The sequence below is a fragment of the Ranitomeya variabilis genome, chromosome 8 (assembly GCF_051348905.1).
Source record: "Ranitomeya variabilis isolate aRanVar5 chromosome 8, aRanVar5.hap1, whole genome shotgun sequence".
Classification (NCBI taxonomy): domain Eukaryota; kingdom Metazoa; phylum Chordata; class Amphibia; order Anura; family Dendrobatidae; genus Ranitomeya; species Ranitomeya variabilis.
This window is the reverse complement of record NC_135239.1, coordinates 54,461,707-54,477,516: the sequence shown is the minus strand read 5'-3', so window position 1 is coordinate 54,477,516 and position 15,810 is coordinate 54,461,707. Positions and strand designations below refer to the sequence as shown.

Below are 15,810 nucleotides of genomic sequence, written 5' to 3'. Positions count from 1 at the left end.
GAAATCATTGGCGGCACCATTGTCACTTCATTTTTCCAGAACATGTCACAAAAATGAAACCTTTTGCTTTTTATACCAGATTCTTTATTTCATGTTTTTTCTGCGGATCAGTCACCGTTGAGGTGATCTAGTTGGTTTTTCCAGCTCACTGGATGACGCTTTACTAACCGGACTCATTCTATTCTTCGCGATGGCGTCTGCTCCGTCACTTATGGGAAGGTGTGTTAAGCAAACAGGTCAGGTGTGGTGACAATCCGCCCCGGCACCTGCTGCTCACCGTACACACGTGTACTACTCGCCCCATCCAGGAGCATTATTCAGTGCCAGCTTCTTCATATATTGCATTATTCCAGTCACTTTAACCCATCGTCTCCCTCCTGCTGCACTCACCTGGCGAGGGATCCGTCCGTGGTACCAGGCATGGCTGCGCAAGTCCTCGCTGCTCAGCTTCAGCTCCTCCTCCAGCTCCTTCTTCAGTTTGTCAGGTGTCCCTCCATCCATGATATATCGCTCTTTGGAGAACTGGAAGACACAACAGGTGAATGTGACTCTCCCAGAGCCGATGTCACCTGGCCGCCTCTTCAGCAGCCGCAATGCAAACAGGAACTTTCATTTTGTCACTTGTCACATGCGCTGTCACCAGGGAGGTGGGTGTTCCTAAGCCTGCCTCTGTGATCAAAGGCCACCATGCACGGATCGGATGCAGAGGCTACACCTGGGCTCAGATACCTTACTTTCAGATCTCCCAGCTGCCCTTTGTACTAGGTTTATGGCCTCTGGCTATAGACTCTTATCACTTAACCCATAAATGACCAGACGCAGCATAAAAAGGGGGATTCTATGGTTAGATAAGAAGACAACCGCTAAATAATACTCATTAATAGTTGAACCCCCAATGGCACGGATTGTAATAATACACATATACATGTGGATAGGCTACATATAAAGTTCCTTAAAGGGAGTTTGTCACCAGATTTTTGACACCTAATTTGAGAGTCTGATTCCAGCGATGTATCATCGGGCTACTTGCTGTAGTTTTGATAAAATCACTTATCAGCAAGAGATCAGATAAGCAGGTTTATTCTAGTGATGTAGTCCATCCCCATCACTGCTTGGCTGCTTTCGGCCTATGCACAGTGTACGCAGAACACATCCAATCAGTGATGTGGGTGAGGTTATACAGAGCTAAGCATTCAGAGAACAACAGGGATTTTATCAAAACTACAGCAAGCAGCCCAGCAAGTGATACATCACTGGAATCAGAGTCTCTACCCCTACATTATGCTGCTCTTGGATGGGATAACAAAAACCTGGTGACAGATTCCCATTTAAATTGTTTCTAACATATACAGACAATACATATGTATAGAAAGAAATCTCCGCCCATGGGATGACAAAGGTCCATGGTAAAACCGAGCACCGGGATATGTTACACCGGAAACCCCAAAGCCATAGAAGAAGCTCATATATAGGACATATTATTTTCATCAGAAAACCACGTCCCTTTAAGTACCATGAAAAAAGGACTAACCGGCCACTTATGGGAAGGAGATCAGTATAACAAAACCCTGCAACCTGGACAAATCATTCTGACCCTGTACATCATGAAAAAAGTGTTAATTCCAGGTGACAGGCCCCATCTAATCCTCCCATTACCAATCACTCACGTACCAGACTCCATTGTGGGACGTCAAAGGCACAAAAGGAGTCTTTAGAAAATGCTTAAGAATATGGAAAATGTAATGAGAGGATTGTGCAGCTTAGGTTTCAATTTTACATAAGCCGTCTCTGAAACCATGAGATTTTTCCCAATTAAGAGACACGTCTAGAGAAAGTAAAATGGGTTCCTGCATGAAAGAAATGCGATGTTATAGGCAAATATCATACAAGTGTGAACATTTAAGGAGGCCCTGTCACCTGGTCAAAAGTTTCCCGTTTTTTCTCTTATTTTATTTCCGCTGTTTCCCTCATTATTCCATCATTACTTTTTTTAAAAGTAAATTCCACCATGTGGTTCTAGAAATATGAGCCTTTTATATAGTGCTACTTTTGCGGGTCTTTAAGGGGGTGTAGCTCACAGGGTAATAATGCAGAGCAGCCTAAAGACACGCCCCTGAGGATCCCTTTGTAAAGACGATAACATTTTGCACTAAATAAGAAGGCCCGTATCTCTAAAATCAAATGGCGGATTTAAAAAAACTAAAACCAAATACTCAGAGGAGCAGTGGAACTAAAATAAGAGCAAAAACCGGCTGATTTTGACCTGGTGACAAGTCCTCTTTATAGATTTTATTACAGAATATGTACAACAACTAATAGAAATAAAACCAACATTGCCTCTGAGCGAGTGGGTGGCTGTTGCCTTTATGAAAGCTATAAAAAATAAAATAAGAGAAATGGTCATAGATGATAGAATAGCGGATATATAACACTGTAATAAGTCCTAACATACACACTACAAAGAGCTCCATTGTATCTGCTCATCGGCCTGCAGAATATTACAAACCAAAATTGCTCTAGAAAACTTTGAAGACTTATGATAACTCATTTCTCTGCTGCTATCAATGGAACAAAAATAAACTGCAGAATTTGGACTTTAATAATGATAATTGTCTCATTTTTTGTGCCATGATTGGACTGGTTGTGGCTTAATTGTCCATAGGGCTACGGTCAGAATATCCCCAGTTAGGGTATGCGCATACAGAGCATTTATGGTGGTCAGACATGACATTTCATAGTGGAAACAGCTTCGAATAACACTCATTCTTTGGGAAGTCTTTGGAGTTTTTAGTTTCCCGATGCTGTTTTAGGTTATGCTCACTCATTTATTTATTTTTATTTTTTTTATAGTAGAAGGTAGAAACTCTCCCAAAACCACGAGTTTTGATTGGAGAGTTTTTTGCTCTGAAAACTGAGCAACATAATTTAGTGTGAACACACCTTTAGGGTAAGTGCACACAATGTGAACTAGCAGAGTTTTTCCAGCAGAAGACTAATTCACTCTCCTAAAGAGTCTTTTGTGTTTTTTTTGTCATTTCCTGAGCATTTTTCCTACAGTTTTGGCCACCAGCGGATTTTTGGAGGGTTTTCCCCATGGTTTTTGTGAGATCTTATTTACTACAATGTTCTAGTTATTTTTATCCGTCCATTAAATAATGAAGAAACCACTAGCGATTTTTCAAGATGTTGTGTGCATTGTGAATATACATGGAAAGAGTTTTTGGCTTCTCACAAAACTACATAAATCAATCTCGTCAGCTCCTCTTGCTCTATAATATGGGGGCGGCAGATTGGACGGCATTTTCATGGTGACGATAGCTATAATCGGGTGGTATTGTCTGCTGATAAACTTATTCATATAAAGTCCACACAAGTTGTTTTCACCTGTTAGAATCTATAACTTAAGACTGGATACTATTCTTATTTCTAGCTTGGAAAACACAGCTTGGGAACTTTGCTGAAAAAGACCCCGATATGTTGGCACAGAGTGTTCTTTCTGAAAACAGATAAAAGCTTTTCAGATTCATTCATCTCCGCTGACAATGAGCCATACACTGTGATGTGCTGCCAACGGGTCCCCAGCAGAACATGCCAACATCCCCAATACTAGCCCAGTGTGTACTGTGCACAGTCCGGGTCCATAATATATCCACAGTACAAGGCATATGACTGCAATGTATACCTCGAGTACAGCCAAGATATACCACAAGGCTGACAGCCTAAAAGCTGCAAATTATTAACCAGATCTGCATGGATTACTGCTCATACACAGGATTACGAGAGGATCCCGAGGGCTGCCCCTGCCATTCTGTAGCGTTATCTCCGATCAGCACAGTATTAGTGCATCGATTGTGGAACCGCAGTTCTGCATATGTCAATAACGAGCTTTTAGGGATCCAGATTAGATTTGCAGCGTCTTAGCCTCTGGTCATTCAGAATATGGATATACACACACTGATCCCGTTAGGGAAGATTTGATTTTGCAATGGAAAGTGGATCGGTCTTCAGACTATGTAGTCCTATGGAAAAATCTTGCGAGGTTTGGCTAATAAGACTGATCGGAGATTCACTACAGACAGATGTCAGTCACCACTAAGAAGGGCAGGGAAAGCGTTCTTCTCATGAATTCATCAGACTCAGATTGTATCCAGTGTCTTCTCTGACGACTCCTATTAGCCCAATGCTGCAATCTATTTTGTGCAATTTTAAGTAGAGAGTAGATTTGCCCCATAATAGTCTGTCCTTGCATAGTATAATCTGATTAAAATGTTCTTAAAAAACAGGGGTGTCGACTACTTTTGCTACTTTGATGAAACAGCCTAGAATTGTCTAGTATCATGCATATACTCAACTAATAATCCACCAGTGACTGTGTGCTGCCCAAAAGTAGTGATGTGCTCCCTCCTGTGGCAATGGGACAGTACAACAACTTACTAAAACTACCAGCTTAATGCTGGGAATGGGACAGTGCAACACCTTACTAAACCTACCAGCTTAATGCTGGGAATGGGACAGTGCATCACCTTACTAAAACTACCAGCTTAATGCTGGGAATGGGACAGTGCAACACCTTACTAAACCTACCAGCTTAATGCTGGGAATGGGACAGTGCAGCACCTTACTAAACCTACCAGCTTAATGCTGGGAATGGGACAGTGCATCACCTTACTAAACCTACCAGCTTAATGCTGGGAATGGGACAGTGCAACACCTTACTAAAACTACCAGCTTAATGCTGGGAATGGGACAGTGCATCACCTTACTAAACCTACCAGCTTAATGCTGGGAATGGGACAGACAGTGCATCACCTTACTAAACCTACCAGCTTAATGCTGGGAATGGGACAGTGCAGCACCTTACTAAACCTACCAGCTTAATGCTGGGAATGGGACAGTGCATCACCTTACTAAACCTACCAGCTTAATGCTGGGAATGGGACAGACAGTGCATCACCTTACTAAAACTACCAGCTTAATGCTGGGAATGGGACAGTGCAACACCTTACTAAAACTATCAGCTTAATGCTGGGAATGGGACAGTGCATCACCTTACTAAAACTACCAGTTTAATGCTGGAAATGGGACAGTGCAACACCTTACTAAAACTACCAGCTTAATGCTGGGAATGGGACAGTGCATCACCTTACTAAAACTACCAGCTTAATGCTGGGAATGGGACAGTGCATCGCCTTACTAAAACTACCAGCTTAATGCTGGGAATGGGACAGTGCATCACCTTACTAAACCTACCAGCTTAATGCTGGGAATGGGACAGACACAGTGCATCACCTTACTAAACCTACCAGCTTAATGCTGGGAATGGGACAGTGCAGCACCTTACTAAAACTACCAGTTTAATGCTGGGAATGGGACAGTGCATCACCTTACTAAAACTACCAGCTTAATGATGGGAATGGGACAGTGCATCGCCTTACTAAAACTACCAGCTTAATGCTGGGAATGGGACAGTGCATCACCTTACTAAAACTACCAGCTTAATGCTGGGAATGGGACAGTGCATCACCTTACTAAAACTACCAGCTTAATGCTGGGAATGGGACAGTGCATCACCTTACTAAACCTACCAGCTTAATGCTGGGAATGGGACAGTGCATCACCTTACTAAACCTACCAGCTTAATGCTGGGAATGGGACAGTGCATCACCTTACTAAAACTACCAGCTTAATGATGGGAATGGGACAGTGCATCACCTTACTAAAACTACCAGCTTAATGATGGGAATGGGACAGTGCATCACCTTACTAAAACTACCAGCTTAATGATGGGAATGGGACAGTGCATCACCTTACTAAAACTACCAGCTTAATGCTGGGAATGGGACAGTGCAACACCTTCCTAAAACTCCCAGATTAATGCTGGGAGCTGCCAGTTACAGTTTATACCAGCCCTAGTTTACAGTTTTTTTTTTCAGCTCTTGTTCAGCCTGTTTGATCTCGCACCACATTTTTTTTACCACTCTTCTGATTACCAATTCTTTCTTGTTCCCGATTTATTGATCCTGACTTGTGACCTAACTTTCCTGCCAGCCTGCTCCATCAGCCAGCAGCTACACCGGGAACTTAACCCATGGTCCCTGTGTAAGTCTACATCCCTGTACAGGGTTATATGTGTAAAATCCAGTGCCCCCAACCAGGACTTGATAGATGCAGTAACTAGTGCAAAGCCTGTCCATGGAAACCCTATTTAGAGCTGCCGGGCAACCAAGTCAAAGCCTCATTATAGCTTTGTAGTAAATTTGGCAGAATTTGTCCATTGGAGGGGGGGGGGGGGGAATAACAAATAATTTACGGTAAATAACATTTAATTATAGTCTTCTAGGCTCCATTATAGAGTTGATCGGATGTGAAAAACCATTTCTACAACAAAATGTTAACAATGTTTTACTAGAAGTGTCTACAATCATCCATTACCAAGATTGTGAGTTACCTGCAGATTCATAGAATAATGTACTAAGAAGATTACAGCATCTATATGTTAATACACCACATCCGATGCTCTCAGACCGGGCATGTACAGTGTGTCCTCCGGAGGAATAGAATTTTCCCTAAAGTCCATAGAATGAGTGTGACGATCGCTGAGAGTCTCCTACATCCGGTGCAAGTGTAAGCTGATGCCCCTCAGAGACTTGGCGTGGCGGCCCACCAGCGGAGCGCTGCTCTTCCGCAGGGCTTCACGTCAATATTACAGCATGTGGACCGTCTTTTAAAGCCAAGGAAATGTTACATGTAGGAATCTGTAATCTGATTGTTCCTTACATATTGGATTATAAATTACTTAGAGATTGTATTTGTAACACTTAGCATGCTGTGGAATAAAAATAAACGTTTGCTTCCAAAAAAAAAAAAGAAATACAATGTCTATTTATATTTTATTACATTTTTTATTAATTGCACATGGATTTTTAAAGGAATTTTAACATTTTTATGGTGTTATTTTTCCCAGGATTCATGTGTGTAAAACATTTAAAAAAAAAAGATAAAACGTATATAGACTCACAATTATTATTATTTCTTTTAAATGTCCAAATTAGAGACAACCCATTTTACTACTCATAAGTGAATGTGAGCACATATTTTCAGTTTGGCTTTAGAAAACAACAGCATCTATTAACTTGAATGAGCCTGTACTGTAATGGCAGACACAGCCGATAAACAAGATTGGCATTTTTTCTAGAAAAAAAAACGGTGCATAAAACCCATGGAGCTTTTCCAGGGCGCAGTCAGAAGGTCGTATAAATCGGACCGCAATGCATGGACTGGCCGGTGACTCTTGACGTGAGCTTTACGCAACATTGAAAGGCGATAAATGCAACTTGTAGTTGTCAAAAGAGACAATAAAAGTCAAATAAGGTGGAGCTAGACTGCGGGAATTATTTATCTACAGGATTTTTCTTTTAATGGCTGCTGTAAAATGAAATGTGTGTCAGTAGCACAATAGCTGGTGGTCGTACGGCTCATGAACCTATCAATGGATTAAAAGCTGCTCTATTGTCTGAGGCTCAGAACCTCGACAGCGCATAAGATTCCAGGCAAGGAAAGTTCCAGATTCTTACTGCCAGACTCTTTAAATGTTGAGAAAGTTTGAGGAATGTGTCCTGAAGGTCAAGAAGTCTCAGCTGTGCAGTTCCAACTAAAACAACATCCAGGCCGGGTCTGGCCGCACACATACCGGCCTACTGTACACTGCAAGTCCGGTTGTCCTTCTGAGAACCAAACAACAGGTTTGTCCAGCTGTGTCTACATCTAACTCCCATGTACAGCATTCCACATATTAACCAGGTACTATGTCCTATACACCTGCACATATGAAATTCCAGTAGATGGTATAGTAGTAAGTCTCTGACCATCATACCAGCTTTGTACATACCAGAAAAACTAAGAGTTCTTCATAGGGCAACACCTATTAACCAGCAACATAGTAAATTCTATGTGTGGCGCTAGTGCTCACCTTATGGAGCTGCACTAAGATCACCTGTACACATCTTTTACCAAACAAAATTTGGGTAGCCGTCTGACCTTCTACCAAAAGACGCCGGGAATCATTCTTGAGGTTGCAATGCAAATTAAGAACAGAATTAAGTAGCTGTATTTCTTTTTTATTACGAGTCCTGGATTCTAGTCCCACCAAGGACAACATCTGCAAGGAGTTTGTATGTTCTCCCCGTGTTTGCGTGGGTTTCCTCCCACATTCCAGAGACATACTGATGGGGAATTTAGATAGTGAGCCCCAGTGGGGACAACGATTATAATGTGTGCAAACTGGAAAGCGCTGTGGAATATGTTAGCGCTATATAAACATAAATATTATTAATATTACAGGTGTTTTTGCCACACCACGCATTTCGTGGATGCTCCATTCTGCAGGCGTAAAATACCAAAGTACAGAAACACCTCAAACATTTATAACCATTTAACATTGCCACCTTAGATGAGGTGAGGGGTTGGGTGGGCACACAGACCCCAGGCATAGATGCAGCACGCAGGAAGGTACATGGGCAGCGAGGACTGTAAAGGCTCACCAGGAATCTCAGGAGCAGCAGGAGGGAATACATGGAACCCAGCAGTGATGAATGCAAGCACAAACACCAAACACAAACCGCAGAGATGGTGGCACACACCTAACATAAGACAAGGAGTCTCAATCCCAAGACACAGATATGCGTGTCTAAATGGGCCTTTAATAGGTCTAGAGAGATTATGTCATACACCCACTCTGGCAACCTGCAAAACCCAATGTGGAGCACAACAGAGGGCAGCGGACAGAGGATAAGGGAGCAAAGACTGGGATACCAGGGACAGGAGTACAACAAAGAGCTACATAACAATACACAATACGGGGAGCATCTCCTCTGGTAACTGTGCTGTGCATTTTATCAGGGGTATGCTTGCCATATACAGTTACTGAGTACATGTAATATTTAATTAAAAATATTTTATTGCTAAGAAAATCTTTTTTGCTTCTTTGTATAAGATTATACAGCGTGCACTTGAACGAGCGATGGATACCGCGTTCACGCCGCCACTGAGTTATTTTAGGACCTCTGAGGTTATACCACGAGATATTGAGTACATTTCATTTGTACCTTTAACAGTGTGTACTCTGATGAAGGTCCTTGCCGACCGAAAAGTCAAAAATTGTACTGTTACTCTGTAAATAAAAAAACCTACACCTTATTACCTGAGTGCCAAGTCTTTCTATGGTACTTTATGGTTTGGGATTCTACTTGTGCACCTTTCCTTGGAGTGCCGCTATGTTCTTGCTGCATGATAAAAGGCATTGATGCTATGGCCTGGGCTGCCCATTCCCCAGGCCTAAATCCAAACTGTGTCGTTCCATCCTTCAATGCCATGTTGCCCCACAGTCTGTCCTAGAGTTGACTGATGCTTTAATCCAGGTCTTGGAGATCCCTCAGGAGAATATCCGCTGCCTCATCAGGAGCATGCCCAGGTGTTGTAGGGAGGTCATACAGGCACATGGAGGCCACACACGCTACTGAGCATCATTTCCTTGTCTTGAGACATTTCCACTGAAGTTGGATCAGCCTGTAATTTGATTTTCCACTTTGATTTTGAGCATCATTCCAATTCCAGACCTCCATGAGATATTAATTTTGATTTACATTGATCACTTTTATGTTTTATTGTTCTCAACACATTCCACTACATAATGAATAAAGATTTGCAACTGGAATATTTTATTCAGTGATATCTAGGATGTGGGATTTCAGTGTTCTCTTTTTTTGAGCAGTGTATATATTTATTTTTACTGGACAACCCCTTAAAAAGGGATTTGTGCGTGGGAACAGTTTCACTAATTACGTGACTGAAGCTCAGTTTATAGCCACGTTAAGTGCAAAGCATTTTAGTTCACAGAGGAAGATTTTATGTGGCTTTCTCGAATCTTTGCTATATGGTCTATAAAGAGCAGCATCTATAGATAATACAAAAAATTATAAAGGTCGGTGCTGACCCATTCTTCATTCCTGTAGCACGATATGGAGATGACAAGAATGTTTGATTATGACATCTACTTTCCGGTACCTGAAAATTACAACTTCCCTGTGAAGTCCAGTACTTCCCACTTAAGCCTATTGCCAGGAGACCACTTTGCTCCACGACCGTCACTGCCAATGATCGTCTAGTACACTTCAGGACTTGATCTTGTTTGTCTGCTCTCCTACAACGTCCTTCAGCTTGTCTTAAGAACTTTATATCTGTATCTTGCCCATAATTCAGGAGGACATTCCTCTATGGTGGATACTAGGAACTTTTTGCTGCATTCTTCCAGTTCTTGACCTCTGAAGTTTAAGGGCAAAATACATGGGAAATGCATGAATCATGAATGGTATGCTCAGCTGGATACAAAGAGCAGATCAAAACACTGTAGATCTTAATTAAAGCCCTGATAAGAGTGGGAGATGGCGGTCAGGCAACTGGAGCTTGATAATCACTAGAACATAACTCCTTCTGCATTCCGAAAAACTCAACTGATCCGTTCTGTAAAATTCGTCTACCGGCTGAAAGTCGTGAGAAGACTCCAACCCATGGACCTTTGGTGGTCATTTAAATTGCTAATTCTTTCTCCACTATGTAATAGATGTAGCAGAAAAATAAATAGATCTGACCATGGATATAAATACTCAGCAGAAATGTGAAGAATCAAGTCCGTAGTGGGAGAACATGTACAAGAAGATGGATCCTAATGTAGCTTCACCTTCGGTGAACCGAGCAAAGTATGTTTGGCAATGCCTTACAGTGAAAATTCACCGCCATTATAATAAATAGAACTTCTGCTAACAGTATAGTGAGGAATTGCTATTTAATTGTGGATGTCCGATTTAGAAAAAAAAAAAAAAAAGATTTAAATAACCCATTATGGAATTTTGAGCTAATAACGAGGACATTCAATTTTAGCTGCTCACAAAATAGCCATCGTGAAAGAATAAGTACACTCATGCATTAGATGGATGGTCTACTGAGTTTAAATGGAATCTATGAGTAGGTTTTTGTTACCCCATCTGAGAGAGGCATGATATAGGGGCAGAGATCCTTATTCCAGCGATGTAACAGTTTACTTCAGTCTTTATAAAATCATAGTTGTATCTGCTGCAGATCTACCAGATGCTGAGCTCTGTATAACCTCAGATCTACCAGATGCTGAGCTCTGTATAACCCCAGATCCACCAGATGCTGAGCTCTGTATAACCCCAGATCCACACCACTGATTGGTTGCAGTTTGTGTACACTGTGCATAGTCAGAAAGCTGCCAATTAGTGGTGTGGGCGTGGCTGGACTAGGTGGCAGCAGGCTAAGTAGTCTTCTAGCGATAATATCCTGCTAATAAAACAGTGGTTTCATAAAAAACGACAGCAAGGAGCCCAGTAAGTGGCACATCGCAGAAATCAAAGTCTCTGACCTATGTCTTGCTGCAAAAATCTGGTGACAGATTCCCTTTAGTTTTCTCTGCAGTGGAATTGACAACTTAACACCAGGTTCCCCCACAGATGATCATTGCAAGACCCTGTGAACCGCATATGATCAAGGGACACATTTTTTGTAAAAAGACTAAGGGTTTGTGAAAACTTCATCTTTTCCAGGCGCTTCCTGCCTGGATCCATCCCACCTGAAGAACCTCGTCGAAACCGAAACAAAAAATGAACATAATGCACAACAATGTCAAAACAACCTTGCTGTGCACATATACAGTACAGACCAAAAGTTTGGACACACATTCTCATTTAAAGATTTTTCTGTATTTTCATGACTATGAAAACTGTACATTCACACTGAAGGCATCAAAACTATTAATTAACACATGTGGAATTATATATTTAACAAAAAAGTGTGAAACAACTGAAATTATGTCTTATATTCTAGGTTCTTCAAAGTAGCCACCTTTTGCTTTGATGACTGCTTTGCACACTCTTGGCATTCTCTTGATGAGCTTCAAGAGGTAGTCACCGGGAATGGTTTTCACTTCACAGGTGTGCCCTGTCAGGTTTAATAAGTGGGATTTCTTGCCTTATAAATGGGGTTGGAACCATCAGTTGTGTTGTGCAGAAGTCTGGTGGATACACAGCTGATAGTCCTACTGAATAGACTGTTAGAATGTGTATTATGGAAAGAAAAAAGCAGCTAAGTAAGGAAAAATGAGTGGCCATCATTACTTTAAGAAATGAAGGTCAGTCAGTTCAAAAAATTGGGAAAACTTTGAAAGTGTCCCCAAGTGCAGTGGCAAAAACCATCAAGCGCTACAAAGAAACTGGCTCACATGAGGATCGTCCCAGGAAAGGAAGACCAAGAGTCACCTCTGCTTCTGAGGATAAGTTTATCCGAGTCACCAGCCTCAGAAATCGCAGGTTAACAGCAGCTCAGATTAGAGACCAGGTCAATGCCACACAGAGTTCTAGCAGCAGACACATCTCTACAACAACTGTTAAGAGGAGACTGTGCAGCAGTCCTTCATGGTAAAATAGCTGCTAGGAAACCACTGCTAAGGACAGGCAACAAGCAGAAGAGACTTGTTTCGGCTAAAGAACACAAGGAACGGACATTAGACCAGTGGACACTGTTGGGAATTTATTCAAAATTGAAGGCATACTGAACCAGCATGGCTACCACAGCATCTTGCAGCGGCATGCTATTCCATCCGGTTTGTGTTTAGTTGGACCATCATTTCTTTTTCAGCAGGACAATGACCCCAAACACACCTCCAGGCTGTGTAAGGGCTATTTAACCAAGAAGGAGAGTGATGGAGTGCTACGCCAGATGACCTGGCCTCCACAGTCACCAGACCTGAACCCAATCGAGATGGTTTGGGGTGAGCTGGACCGCAGAGTGAAGGCAAAAGGGCCAACAAGTGCTAAGCATCTCTGGGAACTCCTTCAAGATTGTTGGAAGACCATTTCCGGTGACTACCTCATGAAGCTCATCAAGAGAATGCCAAGAGTGTACAAAACAGTCATCAAAGCAAAAGGTGGCTACTTTGAAGAGCCTAGAATATAAGACATAAGTTCAGTTGTTTCACACTTTTTTGTTAAGTATATAATTCCACGTGTTATTTCATAGTTTTGATGCCTTCAGTGTGAATGTACAATTTTCATAGTCATAAAAATACAGAAAAATCTTTAAATGAGAAGAGGTGTCCAAACTTTTGGTCTGTACTGTATGTTCAGTCTTTTGTTACATATTTTAACGGCTTCAGGGGTCGGAAATGGTGAAGTGTTTATAAGATGTAACATTTTCATTCTTCGGGCAGTTTCTGCTGGCTAATTGTAGATTAAATAGGTCATCAGGCCGCCATGTACAGACCTCCAAATTGAGTATCTAAATCATATAAGGGGGTGGTAATGTACCTACTAAATGGTCCATGCTAGGGCTCTACAATAGCATGTTTATTTTAAGGTGATCGGTCACTAAATTTCACAATACTCATGGCACATTTCATGAGATAAATCTCTAAAACCCCAGGAGACTGGTATACTTACTTTGAAAATCCATGATCAGCTTTAGTTGTACTCATAAAATGCTCATAAGTAATTCGGGATTATACAGACATTCGAAAATGGATTTTATAAGTCAGTACACCAGCCTCATTAGGTCAAAGATCTATTTAATGTATGCACGTTATATTGTGAAATCCAGTGACAATTGCTTTAAAGTATACAGTCTATACAAATGTATACGGTCTATAAGGAATACATTACCCTCCCATACTTAGACACTAGCCACCAGTGATTACAATTTCTCCATATATCATTTTTAAAGCCGACACATGTGACTGTGCATTCATCTGTTGAGAAAATGCATGTACAAAAACTAAATAATCAGTAAAGTTTTGACTTTAAGAATATGTAATGAAAACATTATCTGTGCCTAGATCAGGGCAAGCTTTATTTAATATCTGTTGAAACAAGGAATACCATGGACACCAGCTACAAATAATGATGTCCTAATATAGGGTGATCTTTAATGTCATGCATGTGTGGATTGCTACCAACCACAAGCTATTATTATTATCGTACACAAGACCGGAGCTCTTCTATTTTACATCTACATTCTTGCCGGAGGTTATTTTCCCATTCCATGCACCAGTATTTATAGTGTATGTTGCCGGGACATATCAGTAATAAAGGACATGGTCATACAGAGATTTTTTTTTCACTTGGATTTTGAAGAGGATCCACTTTAAAATACACATAAAAGACTCTCAATGTGAACAGACCCTAAGAAGAAGCATGGTAAAAAGAAATGTGGGTTTTTTTTATTTCGCAGGGCTTCGATTTTTAACATGGGGTCTGTATAGTCATCATCTGGGACGTTCAACAGCGACACTAAGGTGCAACTGACAAGCAAGAGGATAACAATGTTTTGAACTTTTGCCTTTCAGGCTCCATATTTCACCATCCACTACTGCTTTGATTGTGAGACTGCCATCATTTTATAGACCATCATGTTGGCTATCTCATGCATAAATTTGACTTGCACCTATTTAGCATATGATTAGTTGTGCAGATTCTTCTCAGGTCACTGCATTGTTACTGTTTTGCTCTTGGTAGTGGAAAAATCTTTTTCTTCCTCTATATTACAAAATACAACCTGTTCTCACGTTTCCTAATAGCTCAGTGTGTTATTAGGTTGATTCCCAAGTAATGTCACTGGTTTGAATCGAGGAGCAGCCATGAAGAGGATTTCCCAAGAGAATCCCAAGAGAATCATCATCATCATCCAGCTCATCGATAGCCGTCTCTTGGCCAAGAAAATTGCCAAACTGCATCATGTGAGCGCCATGACAGCTGGAAGCATACACAATGAAGTCCTTCCATCCAAAGCCAAGAGGTGGACGTCCAAGCAAAATGTCAGTCAACAAGTAGGCTCATCACAAGGTCCATCAGTTCTGGCGCGAAAAACACGGCAGTGGAGGCGGCTCGTATGCTTCATAATAGTGAGATCACAGACATCCATGTAAGCCCCGGGTGCCACACGTTACACAAGTCTGAAATGGTGGCCCAAAAAAAGGTGAAGAAGCCTCAACTTCAATTTTGTCCATAAGAAGCATTGGCTCTAGTTTGCAAACAAGTAGGAAAAAGGGAACTGCAGAAGATTGGAAACGGGTGATTTGGAGCGACGAAAAGAAAGCCAATAGACTAGGCTCTGATCGGTGCAAATGGGTCTGGAAGAAACAAGGGAAAAAAGGGCCAAAAGGTTGAGAAACTAAGTTTTGGGGAGGAAGTCTGATGATATGGGATTGTTTCACAGCCAAAGGCATTGGATAGTTGACCAGGATCGATGGTGGTCTCAATGCTCAGTTATAGTTGAGTATCCTACAAGACTAGTTACTTCGTACACTCAAGTACTATGGGTATGAAAAGGATGACAGTGTTCCAGCAGGACGACACGAAGCATACGTTGAGATTGGCGAAGAAATAGTTCAATGACAATGAAGTAGAGGTGCTGGATTGGCCTCACTGTCCCCAAACCTCAACCCAATCCAACACTTGTGGGTAGAGAAGAAAAAAACCTGTATACATAATGAAAGGGAGTCAACAGTATGCACCAACTTTGGGAACTTGTAGAAGAGATCTGGGATCAGATTTGGCTCCAGACATGGTTGAATCTGATCAAGAGCAGCCCAGAAGGAGTCAGACGGTGTTGAAAGCCAAAAGGTGGATTTATAAAAATTAAAATTTAGATTTTTTAGGAGAAAAACAGTAACAATGCAGTGAGATGACAAGAATCTCCATGTTAAATAGTTGCAAGCCAGATTTATGTATGAGATATCCAAGATGA

The 15,810-nt window shown here is 41.4% G+C and overlaps 1 protein-coding gene across 3 annotated transcripts in view; it reads right to left on the bottom strand.

Moving 5' to 3' along the window:
• Positions 1-15,810, bottom strand: part of BCAR3 (BCAR3 adaptor protein, NSP family member) — a 209,177-nt gene that overhangs the window by 17,544 nt on the left and 175,823 nt on the right. For all 3 annotated transcript variants that reach the window (XM_077276399.1, XM_077276400.1, XM_077276402.1), the window contains one exon: positions 391-522. In XM_077276399.1, coding sequence (XP_077132514.1) covers positions 391-522 — 132 coding nt within the window. The remainder of the gene's footprint in view (positions 1-390; positions 523-15,810) is intronic.